Source organism: Piliocolobus tephrosceles, chromosome 19, assembly GCF_002776525.5.
Source record: "Piliocolobus tephrosceles isolate RC106 chromosome 19, ASM277652v3, whole genome shotgun sequence".
NCBI classification, from domain to species: Eukaryota; Metazoa; Chordata; class Mammalia; order Primates; family Cercopithecidae; genus Piliocolobus; species Piliocolobus tephrosceles.
The window spans coordinates 25,433,114-25,459,987 of record NC_045452.1 but is presented as its reverse complement, the minus strand read 5'-3'; the positions used below and the strand labels follow the sequence as shown (position 1 = coordinate 25,459,987).

The window sequence follows — 26,874 nt, the reverse complement described above, 5'->3', positions numbered from 1 at the left end:
TACTCTCCCACCACTGCCACCACCCCACAGTCTCACTTCCAGACTGTCTTTGAGGAGCTGTCAGATTTATCTTCCCATGATACTACTCTGCGAATGTCACATCCCTGCCAACATACTTTCATGTGCCCCCATCATAGGGCCGGATTCTCAGCAGACATCTCCCTTCGTCTTCTGCAAAGCCAACCCTGCTATCCCTTCAAGCCTCAGGTCTTCAGTCCGGGCAGCTGTGGCCCCCAGCCGTCAGTGAACTGCACTGTCACCTCTCATCACTCTGAGTCCTTGTATTGCAGAATGTGTGTGCCTGCCTGAGAGCAGAGCTAACTACCATGTCTGCACCTACAGGGCGGGGAATGGTGTCTTAAAATTATTCATTTTCCCCACGTTGCTCTGTGCTCAGCAACTGTTTGTTGAATGAATAAGCAGTAGGGTGGCTTTTAAAACGAATATGTTCTTTTCTTCCTTTTGGGACAAGCTGGGGAGTCAGCCGGCATGATAATTCCATCAATTACCTCGACTTCCTGAGAGCAGTGGAGAACAGCAAGTCAACAGGAGCTCAGCCCAAGGAAAAGGAAGAGAGCATGCCAATCAATTTTGCAACGCTGGATCCACAGGAGGTTGTGAGGAAGATCCAGGAAGTAGTTGAGTCCTCCCAGCTGGCTTTGTCCACGGTATGACAGGCTGAAAGTGCTTTATTGTGAAAACTCATCCTGATTCGTGAAAACACCTCTCCGCCCCACCCTGAGACCCCTCCCATCTCTGTTCATTCTCCTTGGGGTGTCTAGTTAACCACGAGCAGAGCTTTTATGTGAGTAAGCGTGTATCCACTCTTCACCCCAGCATGTGCTCTCCAAGTTGGGAGTGCTCAGCATTAGAAATGCTGAGTCTGGGGTGAGGTCATGGGACTCTGGGCAAAAAAGAGAAAACAGAGGCCCTTGGGCAACAGTGGGCTCAGCACATCCTGGGAGCTCTCAGCGCAGCCAAGCACTGGGTCCACAGAGATGAAGGACTCAAGGTGGCCTTGAAGAGGTTGAACTGGGCCAGGTTGTGGCACAGAGACTTCACTGTGAAGTCCTCCAGGAGCAAGGGGAGTCACCTGAGTAGGCTGACGTTCTGCAGCTTCCATCTGCATGGTGCTTTAGACAGTGTACGGAATGATGCCTGCATGTACGGAATGATGCCTATGTGTGTGGGATGATGCCTCCGTGTAGGGAATGATGCCTGCACGTAGGGAATGATGCCTGCGTGAACGGAGTGATGCCTGCGTGTAAGGAATGATGCCTGCGTGTAGGGAATGATGCCTGCGTGTAGGGAATGATGCCTGCGTGTAGGGAGTGATGCCTACATTATGGAATGATGCTGGTGTGTGGAGTAATGATGCTGTGGACTATGCTGGTGTCCTTGGATATTGTGTTTGGAACCAGCCTCCTGGTGAGGTGATGCTCCCAGGTGAGTTTCCCCATGTGTCAGCATCAAGAAGGGAAGTTGCTGTCTGCAGAGGGCAGGCATCGGAGATGAACAAGGCAGCACATTGGAACCATCCTGTGGGAAGCCGGCACCCAGAGCCCAAACAGCCACAGCAACCTAGACTGCAAGATCCAGCCAACACCTCTCAGTCCCCACAGTGAACATCCCTTCTAACATCACAGAGTCCTGGCTCCACACATTCTAGAGGGCTTCCCGGGGCACTGGGGGCCACAAGCCCTAATGAGAGTTCATGAGTCTTTTTCTCTTTGATCATAACCTTGCAAGGTGGGGCTCATGATTCCACTCAAAAGAGGGGAAACTGAGGTTCAGCATGAATAAACCTGCCCAGGGTCACACAGGGACTACGGAGCAGAGCCCAGAACATGAGAAGGAAGGGGAAATGGATTTGTCACAGCCCTTTTCCAAATCCAGGTGGTTTGAAGAATTAAAGTCCTGAAGATCTTTACTTGAGATGTGCTGTCTACTGCCCATGACTTCTTTTGAGGATCGACCTTGGTGTCTTGACTTTTGCAGAAATCAAGGCTAGTGACCCTTTTAGGGTATCAGACTCTTGGAGGTGGGAATCACTCACTCTCCACTCCTGAGATCTATTTTAAGCTTTTTTTTTTGTAAATCACATCCCAGTTTCCTTGGTGTAGGGAAGCAAGGTGGGCTCCGGAGTCCTGGTGTGAGGGATTAGTGGGGAGGGAAGGGGTGAGGAGGGGTGGCCCAGCCAGCTGAGCGACACACGAGGCTCCTCTTCACTCTCGAGCCTGCCGCTGTCGCTGCCCCTGCGGCACAATTGGCTGTGCTCATTCTTATGACCGTTCTCCTTAACATTTGAGATCCCCAGGGGCCAGGTACCTGGATGGGGGCATTTTCCAGCAAACTTAGGAAAACTTACACCTGCCTTCTGAGTTAAGTCCATCTTTACAGTGAAGAAGCTAAAGTTTAGAGAGGTTCAGGACTTATGGTGGGCAGCAGAGCCCAGGTTTTCAGAACAACTCCTGGCTAGGGGACTTCCCACTGTACACAGCTACCTCGTGTTACCACGGACTGCATGAAAATGTGAAGCTATCTGACATTTTAAGGTTAATTTGATTACACATATGCCATCACCCTGTTAGGCCAATGGGGTGTGCCTAATTAGCCCCGAATGAGAATTAATCAGAAGCGTGTGGGGTTTGCAGGCACTCTAAATTCTTCCTTTAAAAAAAGATTTTAATCTACCCCTGGATGCAGATTTCCTGGTGCAATAAAAATGAATGATTTTATTTCGACAGATGGAAAAAAAAATGTGCTTTCTTTTTATAGCACATTTTTGCACTTTTTCGGTTTAACTCCTCTACTGTAGGATTCGCAATGTGTGCCCCCTCTGCTCCAGCGCAGGCCTGGGGCAGCTTCTCATGATGCGAGGCCACTCGGGCTCTGGCTGAGACTCAGGAAAGGACAGCAGCCGTGCACAAGCCTTGCTGTGAAGGACAGTGGTGAGGTCAGGGTGGTCCCCTGATCCCTCCTCCCAGCTGCTCCCACAGTCAGACTACTGCCTTGAGACCCCTGCCCTGATGCAATGCGGTGAGGTCTCTCCTGAGCCTCCTGTTACAACTAATTAATACTTAAAGGAAGTAGAATGTAAGGGCCAAGAGAGCTTGAGCAAGTTACTCTCTGCTCCATTCTGTAAAACAGGGATCCTGGGAGCAGGGGTGAGGCTTCCATCAGGACGGTTACGGGTGCTTCAGGCCGGGATTCCTCTTTATTCTCCTTCCTCCTCACATCCAAATAGGAGCAAGTAAGGCAAATTTCCTCTAGAACTCATAAGCTCCCGTACTGCATTCATATCGTACTTGTCTCAGTCCTTCAATAATGGTGTATTTATTTAGTAATTTAGAATTTACAAGGTACTTTTGTACACTAGGCTTCATTTGCATTCAGCAGAAACAGTACTTAAGGAAAGTGTTTTAGAAGTATTCATTTGACAGTAGCATTTGCCATCTTTTTTTCTTTTCTTTCTTTTTAGGCATTTTCTGCATTGGATAAAGAGGATACAGGATTTGTAAAGGCTACAGAATTTGGACAAGTTCTTAAGGATTTCTGTTACAAACTAACGGACAATCAGTATCATTATTTTTTGAGGAAACTAAGAATTCATCTAACCCCCTATATAAATTGGAAATATTTTCTCCAGAACTTTAGCTGTTTCCTTGAGGAGGTAAGAATGTCTGCAACACATAAGCATCTCTTTGAAAATGAGCTAAAATTAGTTTTTACAAAATAGATAATTGATCAGAAGCATATTAGATAAATTGGCAATCACCTCATGTAATTAGCTCATTCTAAATGAAACACTGGTATAAATTCTACAGACTATTAGAAGGTGAATATGCATCCTTTACTTTGTTGGAAATTTTTATTTTATTTTATTTTATTTTTCAAAGAAGTTTGGGAGCTGGTTTTCTCTGGTTGCTTTAGAGTTCTAAGGAGTCTTAGATCCCAGAAGATGGTCTGGGGAATGAGATTACTAAAGCAAACAGCATGAACATTTTTCAGGTTTGAGGTTAATAATAGCAGCAAACACTATAGCATGTCTTCTGTGTACCTGCCACTATTTCTAGTCCTTTGTATATATATTAACATGTATAATCATGTTGAGGTCACTGTGAAATACAAGCTATTAATATCCCCAGTTGAGAGACGAGGCCTTCACACAGAGACATGAAGTATTATCCACAGTCACCCAGCTGGTGAGTGGTGGGACTGACTTGTAAGCCTGACTCCAGGTTCCTCAACACTGTGATTTTTGTGATTTTTTTTTCATCTTTGCCATTTAGATGGATGTTTCTGAACAAAATACACTATTGTGTTGCATATTTTTAGCTTTATGTAAGTGATATGATATTGAATGTTGTATCTGCACTTATTTTTTCTTGCTTATAGTAATGTATTTAAGATTTATCCATGTTAATATATTGGCTTTAGTTGATGCACTTAAGCTGCTATAAAAAGTCGGTGGCTCATGCCTGTAATCCCAGCACTTTGGGAGGCCGAGGTGGGCAGATCACCTGAGGTCAGGAGTTTGAAACCAGCCTGGCCCACATGGTGAAACCCTGTCTCTACTGAAAATACAAAAAACAAAAAAAAAGTAGCTGGGTGTGGTGGCGGGTACCTGTAATCCTAGCTACTCAGGAGGCAGAGGCTGGAGAATCATTTGAACCCAGGAGGTGGAGGTTGCAGTGAGCCAAGATTGCACCACTGCACTCCAGCCTGGGCAACAGAGCAAGACTCTGTCTCAAAACAAAAAAAACAAAAAACAACAACAAAAATCCAGTCTATTAACTGAATATATGATTGTGCCATTCGGTCATCACCCTCCTGTTAACGAACGTGCAGCTTGTTCTCAGTTTCCTTCATTACAAGCAAAGCACCAGTGCCCCTTCCATGCCTGTCTCCTTGTGTGCACACACTGGAGCTCCGCTGCCTGGAATTGCTGATGGGAGGGTGGGTCCACATTCAACTTCCCAGAAACAGCCAGCGTTTTTCTAAGTGATTGTGCCAGTGTACAGCCCCACCCGTGGTACAGGAGAGTTCCTGACACTACACATCCCTGCTGTCCCTTGGTTTTGTTAAATGTTTTAACTTCTGCCATCTGATCATTAGTAAGGTCAAACACTTCCATGGGTTGTCAGCTATTCAGGTCTCGTCGTCTACAAATGACCTGAAAGGCTTTTGTCCCTTGGTTGGCATGTGGGTTGCAAATACCTTCCGCTGGTCTGTGGCTTGTCTTTGCTCTTGTTTTATAGTGACCCTCGCTATTTTTATGATTATGTGTGTGTGTGTGTGTGTTTTGTCATTTTAAAAGGAATACATATTCACGAGAGACATCAGGGACAATGCAAAAAATATATGTAAAAAAGGATAGCAGGAATCTAGACCCCACGATGATGGGGATGATGACAAGAATAACCTCGGCCACCATTTAGTGGGCACCTGCTAAGCTCTGGGCCCTTCACATGCACTTTCTCATCTCACTGTCTTGCCTGTTGGGGAAGGCAGAGCAGACAGGCTCCCAGAAGTCAAATAGCCACTTGAGTTCAGCAAGGAGTGGCAAGCCAGAGAGTTTGCCTTCAGAGCTGGTGTTCTTTCTAAGCACCATCCTGCCTTAGAGATCTTTTTTTCTTTTTTCCAATTTCTAATGCATTTTTTTAACAGAGTGGAAATGACAGCGTATATATATATATATTCATGTATCCTGCTTTTTTTCACTTAATGTTAAATTGTACCATGTCACTTAAAGGTTTCCCAAACATCAGCTAAAAGGTCTATATCACATTCCACCCACTCCCTTATTTTTAAGCATTTAGGATGTTTTCCTCCAGCTTTTGCCTCTGTTATTTACAGTGAACACTTTGTATGTAAATCTGTATCCACATTTTGGATTCATTCCTTAGGAAAGATCCAAGAAATAAAATAACTGGAGTCAAGGGGTAGGAATCGTTTTATTGACCTTAAAAGCAGCCCTTTATATATTTTTTAAATAAATCTGTTCTATCGGGTTGGATTATATGAAATTACCATTTTTAAAGTCATAAATGGTTGAATGTTGACAATTTCATATGATTTAAGCTAACATTCATAGAAATTGTTTATGTCCATTGTATACTGTTTGGAATATGCTGATACAGTTGAAGAAAATAATTAAAATCACCCCTTGGGACAACTAGGGTTAATACTTTGGCATGTTTGCACCCAGCCCTTTTTCTTTTTTTTCTTTTTTGAGACAGACTCTCACTCTTGTTACCCAGATTGGAGAGCAATGGCGCGATCTTGGCTTACCACAACCTCCGCCTCCTGGGTTCAAGCGATTCTTCTGCCTCAGCCACCCGTGTAGCTGGGATTACAGGCATGCACCGCCATGCCTGGCTAATTTTTGTATTTTCAGTAGAGATGGAGTTTCTCCATGTTGGTCAGGCTGGTCTTGAACTCCTGACCTCAGGTGATCCACCAGCCTTGGCCTCCCAAAGTGCTGGGATTACAGGCGTGAGCCACCGCACTTGGCCCCTTTTTAGTATACAAATGTCCTTTAGGAGTAGGGTTGAAGATAGACCATGTATGCTGCCGAGTTTGGGGGTTGTGTTCTGAACTCTTGCAAGTCTTTTTTTTAACAAACATTTTTCATTTGTATCAAAGTAACATATGCCCATATAGAAATAAAATTGAATTGTTGCAAAACACTTAAAAACAGAGATCACTTGACTTACCCATTTAACTTCCAGTCCTCCTCCCCAAAAGCAATCACTTTTATTTTGGTTTTTTGCTGTTTCTTCAGCTGCATATGTTCCTGTCTCTCAGTAATATTCTTACGCTGCCATTTCCTAAATGGTCAGTCTCAGGCATTATTCACCGATGTGCTGATGTGACAGATGAGGGATCCCGCTCTCCTCTTCCAGCTCTGCTGGCCTCTCTTCCAGGGTCCCCTGGCCTGTTCTCTCCTGCCTTTTCGCCTCCTGTGGTAGCACTGGCATTCTCTGGGGTCTTCATTTTCCTCTAAAGCATGGATTCCATCTAGCATGCGCCATTCCATCGTGTGGGTTCATTCACTCTCTCATGACATATGTTTCCTATGGCCAATGTGTACCAGGCACTGAGCTGGGTGCCAGGTTTAGCAGCAAACTAAACAGATGCAGCCCCTGCCTCCAGAAGCCCCCATTCTAGTGAGGGAGACAGAGCAGGAGTGAGTGGCTCAGTCACATGTCAGGTTCCATTAGAAGCTGGGAGAAAAATGGAGCAGAGCAGAAGGGAGGGCCTGATGAGGGGTGACATCCGAGGAACAGGGAGGGGAGGGAGTGAGCAGTGACATCGGGCGAGGGACTGGCCGGCACCGCTAGTGCGATGGCCCCTGCAGGAAGGGGCCAACTGGTTTGGGGGCAGATGAAGGAGAGGTCTAAGGAGATGGGGCCAGGGAGCGAAGGAGCCAGGCGGCCGTAGGCTTGGGGTCCTTGTAAAGACTTTGGCTTTGACTCTGAGTGACATGGGGACTGTCTTAGGCTGCTCAGGAGCTATAACAAAATACCCCTAAAGGACCTGCAAGTGGAGAAGACCGGGCTTGAAGCTCCACGTCTGCTGTCCCCCCCAGCATGGCCTGAGTGTCCTCATGCAGAAGTCGCAAGGAGCCTCTGCTGATCCTGGAATTGCCGGACCAAGGAGAGAACGTTCCTAAAGCTTTATGGTCTGTCAGCTTGCCTCCCCCAACATTGGTTAGTTCTGCCCAGTTCTCTTGGCAAAGAGTCGCCTTCACCTCCAGAAGCACCTGCTCAACATCCTAGTGAGAAAATTGCAGCAAGAGTGAAGAGGAGAAATGTGCTTGGAGACAGGGATTGATCACGGTGGGCTGGGAACCATGGATGCAGAAGTGGCACTGTCCCTGCAGCATGCGTCCCTGCACCAGCCGCCACCTGCCCTGTCCCGTCAGTGTGTGATCTGTTTTTTGGGAATTCAATGGGATCAACCCCCTAAACTGGCCTAGGACGGTGCACCTGGCCAAGAAGCTAACACCTGAGCTCAGACAAATCGGAAAAGCATGCATTTACCAGGAGGATGAGTAAATCCTTGAGCAAACGATTTCTGGGCTGGAAGGGCAGCACAAAACTGCAAGGAACATGATGTGGCAGGAGGAGGGGGGTGACCACAGAGCAAGTAGTTCTGTTCGTAGTGAATGACAGAGTAGGTGTGAGTTTTCTTTTGTCCTGTTTAGTCGCAGGGAGCAGGAGATGGTGGCAGAGACAGACCACCTGGGTCCTGCAGCTTTGCTTGCAGAGTTTAGGTCCCTTTGTCTGAATAAAGAAGAATGGCTGAGGACTCCTGAGTGAGGGAGCCGGCCAGCCTCCTCCAGGGCAGCTGCAGGGGAAGGCAGCTGGGGAAGAACCCCAGACTGCATTCATCATGAACTTCTCCAGTTTAACCCCGGGTTGCTGTGTTTTTCTAATAGAAGAGAAAAGAAGTAACAAATAATAGGAGTAGTTAATGCATCATCCTTAAGCTCATTAAATATGATACCACCCATCCTTTTCCTCTGGGGGATGCACAGGAGGTAAGTAATTAAAAGGAGATTACCAAAATGTAATTAAGACAGTCGGCAACTCTCCCCGCAAAGCAAGTTCACCGTGAGTAATCCCTAGCAAAGCAATCCATTCTCGGAGAGAGAAAAACTGGAATTGTAGTTAAGACATTGCCTAAGACCTTGCGTAGACTGAAAGCACACAGAGAGTAAAGATGACAATTTTACACCTACTCATAATCCATTTCTTCTATTGGATACGCCATCAAATCTGTGTTCCAAAACTCCTATTATTCTTATGCCTCCTCTGCCTGTCACAGCAGCACGTGAAAATGATCTGAGCTCTTCTCACAGCAAGGGCCACGGGCTTCCTGCCCCTGCTGTGTGGCTTGACCATGAGTCCTCCCCCATCCTTGTTCCTTCCTTATACTGCTTCGTTAAGCACCACTCAAATCAGACAGCGCTTCTTAAAGTGCGGGTTCCAGGCTGCTGCTGTGCAGACCAGCCCACCCCAGGGCGCCATGGTTGGGGAGCCCAGGAGTCTTGCTGTGCAGCAGGCCTGGGGGTCATCCTCCTGGCACCGTCCTGGGCTTGAGAACCAGCCCAGGAGGCACAGAGGCCTGCAAGCTTCCGGGAAGGGAAGGCGACGTATGTCTTTTCAGACGGAAGCAAGGAGTTGGTCCCATGCGCCTGGAAGCCATCACACCCCCTTTGCAAGATGAGAAGCGCTGGCCTAGATGACATAAAAGAGGAACAAGGCATCGAAGCAAAAAATGCTACCCAGTGGGTTGGTGAAAAAGCAAATCAGGAAGAAAAAAAAAGAGAGAGAGAGAGAGAGAAGACCTAAATGACAGCACACGTACCTTCTCATGAGATTTTCACAAACTGGAAAAACAGCATCTGGATTTCTCTTCCCAGCAAATACCCCGTCTTCACTTCTAGAAAAACATTTTACATTCAAAGTGCCATGTGCAAAGTGTAGAGTATCACCTTGTTTTTAGAAAATCGTTCCCGTTTAACATTTCCCTTAAATCTTAAAGTGCAATTTCAGTTTCTTCAGTGAGTATAAAAATAACGCTCAGTGCAGAAATAGAATTTTTAAAAGACATAGTAGAAACCCATATAAAATCTTTCTACTTTATTACCATGGAAATAATGGAATTTTTTTAACAAAACACACCCTTATTCAATACAGAGTAATTATTTTGTTGCAGTCTAGCAAGCAGAGAGCCAATGAAATCTTTCCTCACTTTGTGTGGAAATATATGATCTCAAAAGTCATTCAGTTATATGTTAAATAACTTGAAGATGGTTTTTGTTCCAATAGAGAATTGAAGAATGTAGTTTTCAACCAAAGGGACTTACAGTAAAGTACATCAAAATGTTTGTTATCTCTTATGAACATCATAGTTATATTCACTGCCAACAGTGTTACTTCAGTTTATCTTGCTTTTTATTGTAAATATAATGGTGTTCATGTATTTTTAATGAATATGATAAAGAATGGGGAAGTTTCCTTTTCAGGAAAGGGCTCTAAGATAATTGTAAATAAGTTAAGTGAATTATTAAGATATTAGCATTACTGTTATTTACCCTTGCTCTTGATGGCAAGAAAAGCTAAGTCTTCTTGATGGAATTTCAGCGATTTTAACAATTTCCCTTGAATTTCACTCACTCTCTACTTGCCAATGCAAAATTCACTACCTGCCATCCTGTAGGTGGGTGGCACTGTGGCAAGTCGTGAGGGGTAACGACTTTCGGGAGGGCCTTGGTGACAGGCCAGGGTGCAGGGGCTGCTGGGCCCCCTGTGCCACACTGAGGCAGAAGCAGTATTATTCCAGCCACCCAGCAGGGCCTACAGGCATCGTCACGTGGTGATCCAGCAGGAACCAGGCAGACCTGATGCATCCACTTCTCCTCAGCCTTTGAACTTGGTGAGCTGGCTGCCCTCCTGGGGGAAGCCCAGGGTCCTTGGCATGGGTGCTGTCTGCTTCCTCTAGAGCATCTGTGTCTACACAGGTCCTAGCACTGCCCCAGTATCTGCACTAATATGGATCGCCTCCTTAAAGCCAGCTATAGTGATAAAAGCAACAGAATGAAAATCACATCATCACAGAAAGTCGGCAGCAAGGTTGCACAGGCTGCTAAGATTCGCTCTCACTGAGCATGCTACAGAGTTATTCTTTTGCTGTTCAAACTTTCTCCCAAGTCCTGATTGGCTGTGGCAACACTGCAACTCCTCCACGCATGTGTCCTGGGTCCGGCCTGGCTCTGAAGCCTCCCTTTAGGAAGGAGTATGAGTCCCCCTCCAACCCCAGTTCCCGGTGGCATGGACAGGGTAGGAACTCGGCACCTGCCAGGCAAGCTCTGCTGGAAGCAGCACAGGGCCGGCCGCCAAAGGGAGAGAGGCACGGTTTCTGATGCCTCTTGCAGGAATGTGAGGGGGCCACACCAGGCTTTCCCCACCTGGGCCTCGTGAAGGATGGTCACATGGGTCCCCTTCCCCAACAGAGAGGCCCCCTTTCAAACACAACTGTGTCAGGCAGAAGACAAGGCTATCATGAACCTGTTGGTGAGGTCGGAAGAAGCACATCAGACAGAATTTCTGGTAGTCGTTTTAATTTGTGTGGTTGAATTTTCTCAAACCCGGAGTCCCATGTCCCCAAGGGCAGGGATGAGGTCTCATTCTCCCTTGTGCCCCAGCCCTACGCAGCACACCCCGTGGCAGGACCTCAGCCAGGCCCCACGGAAATGCATGGTGCAGGGGCTCTGCTCACCTCCAGCACCTGCCTTGTGTTAATCACTCGCTCCGGCATCCTCAGAGCACTCCTGCCTCATTCGCCTGAATCCGGATCAGGATTCTTCTTGATTCCTAGCCTCCACGGGAAGCCCTCTGTATGTTCAAACGAAATGGACAATGGTGCAACCAGCCCAGGCAGGCTCCCCATTCATTTGGTCCCTCCAGAGCCACGACAACCATTTGTGGATCAATTAAGTAAGCATCAGAGTTGAGCAGCACCAGTGATTCTACGAGGTCATGATCCTATCAGGAAGCCAGACACCAATCCAGGAATGTATTGTCCCAAGTAAGTCTTGCAGAGAAAATCCAAAATACAGATGTTACCAGCATCTTAACTATCATCACACTCCCAGGAAGGTAACTTGTAGTGTGGCTGCTTATGTTCTGGCTCAGGATGCTGCCCTGGACTGGACGAATCTCAGCACTCCACACTCAGCAAGTGAGAATGAGAATGTGTAGCCTGGCTCTGGGCCAGGTCCTGGGGTTCAGGCTTGTGGCGGGAACAAGGAGCCTCATTTGCAGAGGAGGAAACTGGGTGGACATCTCAAAACATCAGCTTCTCCAGGGGTAGGGCTTTTGGTTCACTGCTCTGTCACTCCTGCCTGGGAGTGTGCCTAGCATGTCATGAGCCCTCATCAGTGTTGCTGAGTTCGGACTTTCAGAGGCTTCTGTGTTCTTGCACATGTGGTAGGTGATTGAACTTGTGCTGAAATCGGAGGAGCGTGGCTTTGGAGTCAAACAATCTCCATCTCCAGCACTGGCTGGCAGGAGCTGGGCACCGAGCTCCACTTACTTTGTCTACACAGCAGGGAGAGCCCTGGCTGCCTCACGGGGTGATGTGAGGACCAGGGAAGATTCTCTGTTGCCCAGCTCAGTGCCTGGGTAAAGGAGACGCAGGGAGGAAGGCCACTGGTACTCCAGGGTACCAGAGGAGGAAACAGAGAGGTAGAAGCATTTGTTCCCAGTCACACCGTTAGAAATGCTAGTGCTGGGATTCAAATGCCAGCCAGTTCCAAGGTCCGTGCTCCCTGCTGCCTTCCTGAGCAATGAGAACTGTCTGGTGTGTGCCTCCTAGGCTCATTGTTCAGATTAAGCAAATGAATGCAGAAAGAGCTTTGCCTGGTACCTAACACAGCAAACACCAAACATTTGCATTCCTTATTATTTTTGTATTCTAGCCTATTCCAGTGAGTGCATGTTTAATGTTCAGTAATGATGTGATTAGGTGGCATAGAATTTATTTGGGTGGAATAATTTATTTTAATAGTTTTTGTAAATGACTTCACCCATGAATTTATTGAATCATTAAAGGGTCGAAGGGCGGCTTAAATGTTTCCCTTTTATTTCTTTGCATTGTATGGCAATTTGATGCAACTGGAGGATTTGTGAATCCGTGTTTGCAAAGGCCTCAGCATAGATCCTTTGTGAACGTCAAGCTGTATGAACGTCTGAGGTAAGCACAGAGAGCTGGGAGGAGGAGCGGGAGGACAAGGAGGATGACGAGGAGGAGGATGATCTAACTCTGTGAGTGGGGGAAGGATGGGCAGAAACGGCTTTCTGATGAGCTTGCACCGAGTCTAGAAGCTTGAGTTGAGGAGCCAGCCCAGGTGGATCCCAGGAGATGGGGCTTCCTGGGAGGAGAGTTAGTGCTTGCAGAGCCCGGGGGTTGGGAGGGCACCACACTTTGGGCATGGCCAGGGCAGGGCAGTGGGGGAGGCCCATGGCAAAGGATTCTGTGAGGAGAGCCGAGGGGCCGAGCTAGCAGGGTGGTCCACTCCACCCTTGCTTGCCTCCCTGGGTGGGTGTCTCAAAACAACAGCTTCTCCAGGGGTAGGGGTTTTGGTTCACTGCTCTGTCACTCCTGCCTGGGAGCATGCCTGGCATGTCATGAGCCTTGGTCAGTGTTGCTGAGTTCGGATTTTCAGGAGGCTTCTGCGTTCTTGCACATGTGGTAGGTGGTTGGACTTGTGCTGAAATCAGAGGAGCGTGGCTTTGGAGTCAAACAATCTCCATCTCCAGCATCAGCTGGCAGGAGCTTGGATCCGAGCCCCACTTACTTTGTCTACACAGCAGGGAGGGCTGTGGCTGCCTCTCAGGGTGATGTGAGGACCAGAGAGGATTCCATGTTGCCCAGCCCAGTGCCAGGGTAAAGGAGACACAGGAAGGAGGGCCACTGGTACTCTGGGGTCAGTTTTCAGTAAGCACTGGTTGAATTCACTTGAAGCTTGACTTGACTGATGGCCTTTGCAAAGGAAGTTCTGGAATCTTGGGATTAGCTGTTGTTCATTGCCCAGAAGGAATCCTTGTGTGGTAAGAGATCCCAGGCCTGGGCAGCAGTTATGCCACCAGAAAGTCTGGAACTGTGCCTGGAATTCTGATGAAACTGCCTCGCTTGTGCAAACACTGTGCCGGAGTATCTACTCCCATCGGGCAGTCACCTGGGCCCGACCTCTTGACGCACCAGAGGCTCCCCTCAGGCATGTGCGGAGCCCTTCAGAGGCCAGCGTCAGTTTCTTGATCCGGCAGCAAGGTCTGTAGCAGGCAGCTTCCTCAGAGCTTCCACTTTATTTTCATCTGGATTTTTTAATGTTTTATCTTTTTTTTTTTTTTTTTTGACAGGCAGTTTTCCTGCTGTTGTTATTTTTAGCATTCATTTATTCACTGTAAATACAAATGAAGATACAGTACAATTAATTTCTTTGCTAATCAAAATATTTGATCAAATGAAGCAATTTTTCAATTCTTAAAAGTAATTACACCATTCTTTAAAAGGAAGTGAGGAATTCTTTACTGAGTGTTTCTAATTAGTAGTTTTTGCTACCTGCTGAGTTCTTATTCTGTGTGAAGTTCCAGGACTATTTTTTTCTCCTGTAAGGAATCATAGAAAAAAAACTATATAAATGTCTCTGCAAGTATTCAGAACAAAACTTAGTGTGTGAATCATACAGTCAGATGAGCTAATCATAACCTTCATAATTACATTAATATGCAGATATATTTCTAGTCTAGCAGCTAGACGGACCTTGCTAACCACTTTGTCACAACCTGTTGCTCTCGGGTGGGTGACCGCCATCTTGGATACCCACCGAGGGCCACAAAGCCCCTTTGCAATACGTCCATTTCGTGGAATGCTGACGACTAAAAAGCCATCTGTGCTCAACAGCTTATTTGTCCTCTCTGTATTCTGAGCTCATCCCTTGTTACTTCTTACTCATTAGAAACTCAGAACTGCAGCAGTCAGCTATCACTACGTAACAAGCAACCATAAACCCTCAGCGCCCCAACACAATAACACCCATTCAGTTTTCACAGCTGTAGGGGCTGATCTAGGCTGGACTAAGCTCTGCCGTCTTGGCTGGGATGACTCTGCCCTTCATCTCTCTCATCTTCCTCCTTGGTCCTGTGTGATGGCCCACAGCCTGTCTTCTAAGGCAACGGCATAGGTGCAAGAGGGCTTGCCCAGTTATGCAAATGCTCCTTCATCCTTCCGTCACATTGTAATTACCCACATTCCACTGGGTAAATTCCACATGACATATGGTGGAATCCAAAGCCAAGGGGTGGGGAAATACTCTCAGCTTCTGTAGTGGGAGCCACCACAAAGCCCCCCGCAAAGGGCATGTGCACAGGGTGAACAGAAGCAGGGGGGCCGTGGAGACAACAGACCACAAGAAAGCAGACGCATGTACACCACTGCCTCTCCAGCTCTGCGGCTTTATTTGACAAGTCTACCACCCCCTTCTTTAAAGTTCTGTCTTCCCAGTCATCCATAGAAGTCATTCAGGATACAGGTTGGTGGAAAACTGATTTTAAAGCCAGCCTAGAACAAGGCTGGACATACTGACAGGATATTAGAGGACTCTTTACTGGGGCCACCTCATACAGCTGCTGAAACAGGAGGACAATAAAACCAAACATGAAATAACAATATTTCAGGTTCACTTGACCCTTAGGGCGCCTGTCCTCTCCTCTCTAGCCGGTTCTTGCACTGGGCTTAACTGTCACCTTGGGGCTGGCTCCTGCCCCTGGCTTGGGTTGAGTAAGGAAACCTCTCCCTGAGAGCTTTTCCCACCACACAGGTGAGTTCCTTGCAGGACAAAAGTTAATTTGCCTTTGTCTCAGACGCCAGGGAGATCAACACTTTTTTTTTTTTTTTTTTTTTTTTTTGAGACAGTTTTGCTCTGTCACCCAGGCTAGAGTTGGAGTGCAGTGGCACAGTCTCAGCTCACTGCAAACTCCACCTCCCAGGTTGAAGCGATTCTCATGCCTCAGCCTGCCAAGTAGCTGATATTACAGGTGTGGGCCAGCACACCCTGCTGATTTTTGTATTTTTAGTAGAGACGGGGTTTCGCCATGTTGGACAGGCTGGTCTTGAACTCCTGACCTCAAGTGATCCACCCATCTTGGCCTCCCAAAGTGCTGGGATTACAGGCGTGAGCTACTACGCCTGGTCAGCAGCTCCTTCCTGAAGTGCATGGGGGATGTCCTGGAAGATGTCTATCTTTTCCCGGAGTGACTCTGGCAGGGTAATTCTCTCTAACTGTCGTGGTTATCCCCGTTTCTCAGATGGAGGACGGAAGCCCAGAGAAGTGAAGCGATTGCCTTAGTGAGTTGCAGCTAGAGGACGGTGGCACTGGGCCCTCGGCTCAATTCGAGCCTGTGATTCGACTCCCACAGCCCTGCTGCCCAGAGCTCACCGCAGCCAGTCAAGAGACACAGTTCTGTGGCATGGCCACTGTGTGCCTGGGTTCCTATGACCAAGTCTCAGACCTGGCTTCTGCCTTCCAAGTGCCTCCAACTCCTTGGCTGGGTGGTTTGAGCTGCAGGCAGTAATGGGCACCAGGATGCGCCATCCTCTGATCATCCATGATAGCCTGGTGTTAGCCAGGAAGAGGGCTCGAACCACATCTGTCTGAGTTCCCAACTCCTGCAGAAATATCTGTAATTACCAGCACCAGCAGCAGCAGCAGCAGCGTGGCAGGCTCTGGGCCACACACTTTGAGGGTTTGTGTTGGTGAAATCCCAGGCCTGCCCTTGAGGTGACTGGTTTGTTTTTGGTTTTGGTTTTGGTATTACTTTGAGACAGGGTCTTGCTCTGTCATCAAGGCTGGAATGCAGTGGCAAGATCAGGCCTCACCATGGTGTCAGCCTCCCAAGCTCAAGTGATCCTCCCACCTCAGCCTCCCAAGTAGCTAAGACCATAGGTGCCTGCCATGCCCAGATAATTTTTGTATTTTTTGTGGAGATATGGTTTAGTCATGTTGCCCAGGCTGGTCTCAAGCTGCTGAGCTCAAGCAGTCTTCCACTCTTGAACTTTCCAAAGAGGTGGCTGTTTTTATTTCCACTTGACCCCAGTGAGGACATGGAGGCCAGTTTAGGGGTGCATCTTACCCGAGGTCACAAGATAGGGGCAGCCTGAGCCCTGGGTTTATGATGGGCCGTCCCCACTCTTCAGGCCCAAGCCCCTCTCCTCCAGCCTAGGCTGGCCCTGGCCGCATTCCCTCTGCCCTGGCAGGTGGCGCCTGGGTTACTGGTGCTGCCTCCTGCTCAGGAGCGCACCCCGTGAGGCGCTGAATGAGGGCAGGTCTGGCCCTGGTGCAGGAGGCCAGGACCCTGGCTGGAAATCCCAGCACTGTGCCTCCCTGAAAGGCTCTTCCCAGATAGCCGCAGGGGCCGTGCTGTGCCTACCTGGAGAGACCCTGAGCAGAGCCAAGGACTGTGAGAGAGACAGCAGGCCACGCCCCACTGGGCTGCCTCCCTCCCGACCTGGGCTGCCTCCCTCCTGCCCCCAACCAGGCTGCCTCCCTCCCACCCCCCCACCCCCGCCAGGGCCGCCTCGCTCCCGCTCCCCACCTGAGCCACCTCCCTCCCACCCCCAACCTGGGCTGCTGCCCTCCCACCCTGACCTGGGCTGCCTCCCTCCCACCCCCCACCAGGGCCACCTCCCTCCCACCCCCACCTGGGCTGCTTCCCTCCCGCCCCCCCACCTGGAACTTGTGGCTGTTTGGGGCACCCTCTTGGGTGATTCCCTGTCATGGCAGGATTTTAGAACCAGGGGTTTAGATTCTGAAGTTGTGACTTGCTTTTTACTAGCGAGATACGTAGATACATTTGAAACTGAGAAGCAGCCCATCAGAGTGCGGAGTTAGTAGCCTCTTTGATGACTGTATACTTCATGTATTGGGACATTATTTCTTTTATGTATTTTGTCAATATTGTGGTGTAGTCATAAAGAAAGGGGCCAAGAATTTTCCTTCTGGTAGTGGTGGGCTGTGTTTGCCACATCTAGAAGGGCAATTGTTTGCTCAAACAAGGTCCCGTGAATATCCTTGAATACATGAAATAAAACCCCTTCAAAACATGTAAATGGTCCTCTGATGAGGTCAGACCTAGAGTGCATGTTTGTTCTCCGTTTTGTTTGTTCGTTTGCTTGTTGAACTTTAAAAGTTACCAGAAGCAGCCAGGAGCTTATCTTTGCCAGATAAGCTGGGGAGCGTGAGGTGTTCGGGCCCAGCACGGACGGGGCCCAGCCGAGCCCCCACCTTCCCTGTAGCTCTGCTCTTCCTGTTGCAGCTGTGATTTCTGTCCTGAGGGGGCCTTTGATGTAAAGCGCAGTTAATATTGGAACGTGTCATTTGCATCTGAAGATAGTGGTGTCTTTTTTGATTAGGAGAAACATTTCTTCTAGTTATAGAAAAAGCATTATTTTTTCCCCCATTCAGATATAATGATCACGTGAGAAGTGCCAGGGACACAGAAGCGCCAGACCAAGAGCCATCTGTTCCTCCCTGGCATCTCCAGTCACTCGAGCGAGGCTGGCGGCGGCTGAGCAGCTTTGCTAAAAAGCGAAATGGGAACCAGAATACGGCGCCTAACAGATTCTCAGCCAAAATGCCCTTGATGGAAAACCCAGGCGCTCTCCCGCCAGCAATTGGGGTTGTGGGGGCAGGGCGGTATGGTTCTCTGGGCAGTGGCATCCATGGGGCCTACGGACCCCGGTCGGTGGTTTCTCCCTTGTGCTCTGAGGCGATGACTGAGGCGGGGCAGGGTTTTCAGTGATCATTTTTCCTTTGTGCCTTTTTGTAGTTTCTAATTTTTCTTTCTTTCTTTCTTTTTTTCTTTTCTTTTCTTTTCTTTCTTTTTTGAGACAGAGTCTCACTCTGTTGCCCAAGCTGGAGTGCAGTAGCACGATCTCGGCTCACTGCAGCCTCTGCCTTCCGGGTTCAAGCAATTCTTCTGCCTCAGCCCCCTGGGTAGCTGGGACTACAGGCTCCCACCACCACACCCAGCTAATTTTTGTATTTTTGGTAGAGACCGGGTTTCACTATATTGGCCAGGCTGGTCTCGAACTCCTGACCTTGTGATCCACCCACCTCGGCCTCCCAAAGTGCTGGGATTACAGGTGTGAGCCACCGCGCCCGGCCAATGGTTTCTAAGTTTTCTGTAGTGAACATGCAATCATTCCTTTTGCAAGCAGGAAAAGAGTATTTGCAGGGGGCGGCCAGCCACCTCCGTGCAATGGAGGCTGATAGGTGCCCAGCACCTTCCCGTCTCCGCCACGCAGTTGGGCTGCTTCTGCCTCTCCGTGGCAGCACCTGTGTCTGTCCCCTGCCTCCCAGGTGAGGGCAGGGACCCATCACCATGACCCAGACCCTGGCTGCAGCTCTCGGCACATCTAGGGAAGCATGTGTTTGCAGGCCAGGAGCCTGCGCAGAATCTGGGTGCCGCTCTGTTGGTCCTGTGACTTCAGGCATTTCTCGGCCTCCCGGACCTTCACATCCATGCTTGTTGAGGAGGATAATGTTACCTCCCGTGCTTCCTGCACTCCCCATGGCACCCACCTCAGCCATTTCCTCCTCTAGGAGGCCCCCAGTGGCCACCCCAACCAGGGCCATGTCCCAGCCAGTTGCATCTGTGGCACAGTGTCCCCTCCTGAGAGTACAGCTGCCCCTACCCAAGGTTACCTTTACGCTGGCCACACTGTTCTTGAACACTTTTATAATGCGGTAACAAACAGGCCTTATGATGTAAGGGCCCAGTCACAGTAGACTTAGTTCTCGCTCACTGCCAGAGTAGCTGCACACTGATAGATTTGTATATTTCTGAACCTAGCTATATTACTCTGATTATATCAAATTCATGGCAAGTTTAATATCTGGTGAGTCAAAAACTTCATTCCTATCCTTTCCCAAAAATTTCATGGTAATTCTCACATGTTATTTTTTAATATCAATGTTAATATCAATATGTCTAATGATTCTCCCAAATACCCGTTGAGATTTTTATTAGAATTTGATTAAGCTTATTTATAACTTGAGAAAGGCTTTCTCTTTGGAAAGTGAGTCTTTATATCCAGGAACATAATATGTCTATTTATTCCAATCTTGCTTTAGTAACTTTAATGTAAGGTGTATATTCTTTATACACATTCTTTATACAGGCATTTTTTTTTAAATTTTACTTTCAGTTCTGGGATACATGTACAGAATGTACAGGTTTGTTACGTAGGTATACATGTGCCATGGTGGTTTGCTGTACTTATCAACCCGCCATCTAGGTTTTAAGCCCCACACACATTAGGTATTTGTCCTAATGCTCTCCTTCCTCGTGCCCCCCGGCCAACAACAGGCCCCAGTGTATGATGTTCCCTTCCCTGTGTTCATGTGTTCTCACTGTTCAACTCCCACTTACGAGTGAGAACATTTGGTGTTTCATTTTCTGTTCCTATGTTAGTTTGCTGAGAATTATAGCTTCCAGCTTCATCCATATCCCTGCAAAGGACATGAGCTCATTCTTTTTTATGACTGCATAGTATTCCATGGTATATATGTGCCACATTTTCTTTATCCAGTCTAGCATTGATGGGCATTTGGGTTGGTTTCAAGTCTTTGCTATTGTAAAGAGTGCTTCAATAAACATACGTGTATATGTGGTCTTTATAGTAGAATGAGTTATATATAATTCTTTGGGTATATACCCAGTAAGGGGATTGCTAGGTCAAATGATATTTCTGGTTCCAGATCTTTGAGGAATCACCACAGTGTCTTCCACAATGGTTGAACTAATTTATACTCCCACCATCAGTGTAAAAGCGTTCCTGTTTCTCCACAGCTTCGCCAGCATCTGTTGTTTCCTGACTTTTTAATAATCATCATTCTAACTGGCCTGAGATGGTATCTTATTGTGGTTTTAATTTGCATTTCTCTAATGATCAGTGATGACGAGCTATTTTTCATATGTTTGCTGGCCACATAAATGTCTTCTTTTGAGAAGTGTCTGTTCATATCCTTTGCCCACTTTTGCATGGGATTTTTTTCTCTTGTAAATTGTTTAAGTTCCTTATAGATTCTGGATATTAGCCCTGTGTCAGATGGGTAGATTGCAAAAATTTCCTCCCATTCCCTAGGTTGCCTGTTCACTCTGATGATAGTTTCTTTTGCTGTGCAGAAGCTCTTTACTTTGATTAGATCCCATTTGTCAATTTTGGCTTTTGTTGCAATTGCTTTTGGTGTTTTAGTCATGAAGCCCTTGCCCATGTATGTGGCATTTCTTTACACAGGCATACCTCGGAGACTTTGCAGGTTTGGTTCCAGACCATAGCAAAGCAAATACCACAATAAAATGAGTCAATGAGTTTTTTGATTTACTGGTGCATATAAAAGTTATGTTTACACTATGCTGTAGTCTAGTGTGCAATAGCATTAAGTGCCAAATAGCATTATGTCTAAAAAATTACATAGCTTAATAAAATACTTTATTACTAAACTATGCTGGTGATCTTCTGAACCTTCAGCAAGTAATCTTGTAATCTTTTTGCTGGGGGAGGGTCCTACCTCAATGTCGATGGCTGCTGAAGGCTGGGGTGGCAATGGCAATTCCTTAAAATAAGACAATGAAGTTTGCCACATCGATTGACTGACACTTTCATGAACGATTTCTCTGTGACATGGAGACATGATATGAGCACATACTGTTGGAAAAATGACGCTGATAGACTTGCCTGACACAGGGTTGCCACAGTCCTTCAATTTATAAAAAACACAGTATCTGCCAAGCACAATAAAGCAAAGTGCAAAAAAAATGAGATATGCCTGTGTCAGTCTTGTGCCTTTCATATGGCATTTATCCAGAGGTATTCAATTGCTTCGTCATTAATGCAAATGTGAATTTTTTGTCACATCTCAATCCTGAACTACTTATAGTGACCATAAAAGAATGGCACTGCTTTTTTGTATTTTTAGCTTGAATCCAGCCACTTTCCTAAATGCCATTGAGATTTTATACCTGTACAGTCATATCCACAAATAATGATCCCAGTTTTCAACATTTACATGTTGATTTTATTTTCTTGTCTTATTTCAAAAGCTGGAACCTCTAAAAATGTGAGTAGAAGAAGTGAAAGCATGCTTATTTTGTTCCTGATTTTAGTGCTTTAGTAGTTCATCCATTTAATATAATCTTTACAGATAATTTTTGATTAATACTCGTGTTTACAGTGTTTTATTTCTATATAGTTTATCCATCCCATTCTATTTCTATTTTATACTGTTTTATCAGGAATAGCTGCTGAATTTTGTCAAATGCCTCTGCTCTCTGTTGACATGTGGCCTTCACTAAAGTAAGGGATTGAAAGATTTGCCAATTCTTGCATTCTTATCCATGGAATAAACCATAGTTGATCTTGATGTGTCATTTTTAAATATGGGGCTAAATATTTCTAATATTTTCTTTTAGAATTTTTGCACTAATGGCCATAAGTAGATTGACTTTTATTTTTTCTTCTGACATGTTTTCTTTATCATATTTTGGTATTTGTTTAATATACAATAATTGGAATATGACTCTTTCTGTGTTCTGGAATATTTTGACTAATGTAAAAATTATCTATCCCTTGAGGGTTCCATACAGCTTACCTTCAAAATCATCTAGGTTTGACACCTTTTAAATGATAAATGGTAGATCTTTTAACAGCCTTTTTCATTTCTTTTGTGGTTGCCTGTCTATTCAGGCTTTTCTAATACTTTAAATACTTTCTTTTCTAATTCAATTTCAATTGAATCTTTAGTTGTTAATTCAATTAAATTGAATTGTGCTAGAAAACTGTTCAATTTCCTCTGAAGTTTAGAGCATATTAACCTAAGGTTGCACATAATACTTAGAATTCTTCCATATGTGTTGTTAGACTCATTTCTATATGTGTTCTCTTCCATATGTGTTGTTAGTATTTCCAGTTAGTTTCATGCTTTAATACTTTCAGAGAACATTCATATACATCATCACAGGTGAGCCCCTGTTCCTCCTGGCTAGATGAGGAAACTGAGGCAAAAAGTGGGTAAGCAACTTATTGGAGGGGCACACAGGTGGGTAGAAGCAGAGTCTAGACTCAGACCCAGGATTCCCATCTTCCCATGCTGGGCTCCATCCACCTGTGTTCTTTCCAGTAATGTTTACATGAGGCCCCGTCCTCCTCAGGCCCTGAAGGTCTGAAACCATAAGGAGGGACTGAGAGGTGTAGCTGTATGTCCAGGAGAGGCTCCTCTACTCTGTTGATGCCAACATCCCTTAGAGAAATGCTCGTGTATTTGGATCTGGGAATTGCCTTTGCAACTGTTTGAATCCTAAAGATCCTCAAAATGCATCAGCAATATCACTTTTATTTTCTAAAATAAAAAAAGACATTCATTTGCTTTGCAAATGGCTCCAAATAAAGACGTATAAAAGCTCCGTTAGCCTTTGCATGGTGGAGGATGTGGTGGGCTTTGGCTTGAGTGTACATGTGTAGCTTCAGATTTCTGAGGATTTTCCCAGCAGCATCCTGTGTTTGGTACAATTTCATAAAGAAAGAAAGACTTTGTACATTATGCAGACTTCTGTGTCATAAAGCACAGTAACGTCTAATATATACATTGCTGTGGAGTTGCTTAAAATAAAACATGACCGAGTTTTAGTAGGAGTTGAGGGGCTATCAGTGATCCTCTGGTGAAACCCTTTGCATGGCACTGAGGTACATGGTAGGAGCTGGTATCAACACTAACAGCCATGGTGGGTTTTGATGTGGGGAAACCCAGTATATCTCAGAATACACCCAGGTACAGGAACAGCTTTCTTGTGTGGTCACCTTGGGAATCTTACCTGTTCCGGACTCCCATGCCTATCTTCTAGCCCCTCCCCTTCCAGGTCAGCATACTCCACAAGCTGCCCTGTTGATGCAGCAGCCACAGGCCTGGCTTTGGGAGCCTTTCTCTAATTGCAGCAAGTAGATGCATGTCAGAGCTGCTTCCCAGGCCCCGCCCATTTCCCCCCACCCCGACCCCTGCCTCTTTGCAGGAGGCTGAAGACTCTGCTGCCCCACTCACTTCATCCCCTGGGCCCCAGTTTCCCAAGCCTGACTTCAACATGGGGCCAGGTCTCCCCAGTGCCTCCTCCTGACTGGCTCTAGGATAAGGCCCCTTGCAATTGTCATCATCCACTGCTGCTCACTGAGTAACTTCCCTTGCTGGCTCTTCCCTCTGTCATGTGTGTCTGCCACAGTGAGCATCCACAGATGATGAAGGTGGGATGCCGCCCTCCGCGGGCCCCTCCCAGCTCACCTGGTCACAAGCCCTCTTGCCAGCACATCAGTAAAAGAATCCTTCTGCTGTCCCTCTTTCTCCATGGCTAATTCCTCTTCCTCCCAGGAAATCTCCCAGCCCTGGCTAGGTACACATCCCTCCTCTGGACTCCTTAGCACCATGGACAGTGTCATGAGGACCTGAACCATGCCCCAACCCCCAGACTTCCAGTGCCCAAGGAGTGGGGAAGAGCGCTAACCCAGGCCTGGGACCTGCCCACTGTGGGGAGGTCGCCCTTAGCAGACGCCACTGCACTTAATTCCCCTGTGGGTCTCACAAAGTTTCAGACTTCAAGGAACACTTAGCTACAGCCTAATGGCACAACAGTCATCAAAACGCCCCTTTCAAATTTTGACCACTGTGAGTAATCAACTAAGCTGTCATCCTGAAATGAAAGCATGTGGGTGCTAATCCCTGTTCTTTCCCTGGCCTCTCAGGGAAGGCTTACACTGTGTTTGTTAATCGAACCCAAAGACAGACTGAAGGCGTGAATAGATGAGAGTAAACAGTGTACCCTCCCCAGGGCTGGGCTCCGTGTTGGCCGCCCAACCTTCCAGGGCCACTGCTCTGCCCCATGGGGAACTCACTGGATCCTTCATGGCAGGAAACCCAGGCTTCTGCTCAGCAGGGCCTGACTTGGGGCTGGAGGCTGCCTGAACCCACCTCCAGGCTGCAGCTGTCTTCTGGCCTCTCCTCCCCACCACGCTGGGTCTCCCTGGGACTTGCCCTGGGTGAGGAGCCCAGAGCAAGAGGTGGTTGATTATTTCTCACATGGGTCAATTTCCATTCTATTTTGTCCAGACAGCTGATGAATGGGCTGAGAAAATGCCACAAGGCCCACCGCCTACCTCTCCCAAGGCCGTGGCCAGCAGAGACATCCTGGCTCGCCTCCAGAAAGCAGTGACTTCCCATTACCATGCCATCACCCAGGAGTTTGAGAATTTTGACACCATGAAAACGAACACCATCTCCAGAGAGGAGTTTAGGGCCGTTTGTAATCGCAACGTCCAAATCCTGACAGACGAACAGGTAAGAAACGCAAGCTAGTCCTCACCCTGCACACCGTCGGCTGAGCGTCAGCCCGGTCCCTGGCGAGAATGTACAGAGTTTAATACTGTTCTCTGTTTTTTAAATGCTTGCAGTTTTATTATTTTGTTTTTCAATCTTCCTGAAGATTCACAGGAGCCTTCTGTTTATGTAACAACTATGAATTACACCATTTTCATCAGGGTACAAATAATGTCACTGTTACTTTTAAAATCAAACTAAACCCTGCTTCAGCTCGCACACTCTTTCTCCCTTCCCTGGAGCATCCCAGAGGTAATGTGGTCTGGGTCTGTCATGGGCGGCAACTATCTGGGGCCGGTGTTGCACAGGCAGTAAAAAGAATGTACCAAGACAGTTGTAGGTAAAAAAAAAAAAAGGCAGATGTATTGGAAAAAGTATGAAAATATGTTGCAAGGGTATAAGGGGCAAGTCAGCAAGAGAAAAGCTGACTGCAAAAGGCAAAGGTTTGCTGGGGATTTTATAGGATGGTGCTTGTGCTTGGTGCTGACGAAGGCTTTGTAAAGGACTGAAAACACCAGGGTTGCAGTGAGCTACTTTGCATCTTTCTATAAGCCAAGGGTCTGGTGATAGCTGGGCACAGGAAGATTGTTGAGTTGTCTGCGCAGGAGGGCTACATGTTCTGGACTACGAAGAAAGGCAGACTTAGAGCTTACCTGCTTTTTCATTTTGCTTTCCCCTGCTCCCACCAGTCTGATTCCTTTTCCCTAATTAAGACTCCACATGGTCCAAAGAGGGTGGACAGTCTGTCCCCACGCCTGGAGGGTCACAAACCCTGGCGGGAGGCTGGTGCTCCTCCCATCACCCCCACCTGCCTTCTCCTTGCTACGACCTGGTGCTGCCACTGGCAGTGTGGGATGCTCCGGGCTGCTGCTCTAAGCGTGCTGGGTACATGCCACCCCCGGCGGGGCTCTCCGCTGTGCACAGGCTGGACACAGGCCCTGCCTCTCTAAGATCCTCCTCCCTATCACAGAATCCCCAGCAGGAGGTTCTTCCCAGCTTCCTCCCCTAAGGACTGGACTGAGCTCTTCTTTGACTCAAAGGCTCTGACAGCCTGCTCCCCTGGGCCTCTTTGGCTCTTCATGGCCTTCCAAGGCCAAGAGCACCTCCCAGTGGGATGGCATCCTCAGAGTCTGCCTTGCCATGGCAGCTGTGGGAGGGAAGAGAGCACCTGCCCAGCCTGCCCCCCATCCATAGTCACACTGAACACCGGCACCAGGGGAGCAGTGCCCCAGGTTGCTTTGTTCCTCATTGTGCCCTAAATGTCAAAGCAGTACAGGGCACTGAGTGGGTGCTCAGTATGTGCTGGTGAATGGACAGCGTCCATACTCCCCAGCCCTTCACCATTCTCGGAAGCCGTTCTTGGCTAATCAGTCAAGTAACACAGAGCACCACTGATCCAGTTACAGAAGTAGATTTCCCTTCACTCAGAAAATGCACAGCTACAGGCCCTCTCTAGTTCTCAAATGCATCAATGTCCCATTCCCAGAGAATAATTCAGATTAAAACATAACATCCCCAAACATTTACAAAGCAACTCTGCCTCCCTCCTTCCTCCTGGTTCTGCTCAGTCTCAGCCCAGGGAGTTCCCTGCAGACACTGCATGGAAATGTCACTCTTTTGCCTCTCAAACTGGACCATTCCAACATCTTGTCTCATTTTATCAGAGTTGCAGGGTAAGGTCTTGGAAGTATTCACGGGGAAGCGTGATCATCGCGGTCACCCGCGGCCCTACTCACGGCTCTGAACTCACTGCCCCAAGAATGCATCCCGTAAAGACATTCAGAATGTGACTGCCAGGGTGAACATGCCTAAAGTATCACCTTTCTCAGGCATTTTGGTGTGATCATTTTTGCTAAGCAAAATTCAAGGCTGTTTCCAAA

At 47.3% G+C, this 26,874-nt stretch overlaps 1 protein-coding gene across 4 annotated transcripts in view; it reads left to right on the top strand.

Moving 5' to 3' along the window:
- The window catches only part of EFCAB6 (EF-hand calcium binding domain 6), a 304,195-nt gene that overhangs the window by 250,026 nt on the left and 27,295 nt on the right, over positions 1-26,874 (top strand). For all 4 annotated transcript variants that reach the window (XM_031934644.1, XM_031934643.1, XM_031934646.1 and 1 more), the window contains 3 exons: positions 473-668; positions 3,482-3,673; positions 24,728-24,955. In XM_031934644.1, the coding sequence (XP_031790504.1) occupies positions 473-668; positions 3,482-3,673; positions 24,728-24,955 (616 nt within the window). The remainder of the gene's footprint in view (positions 1-472; positions 669-3,481; positions 3,674-24,727; positions 24,956-26,874) is intronic.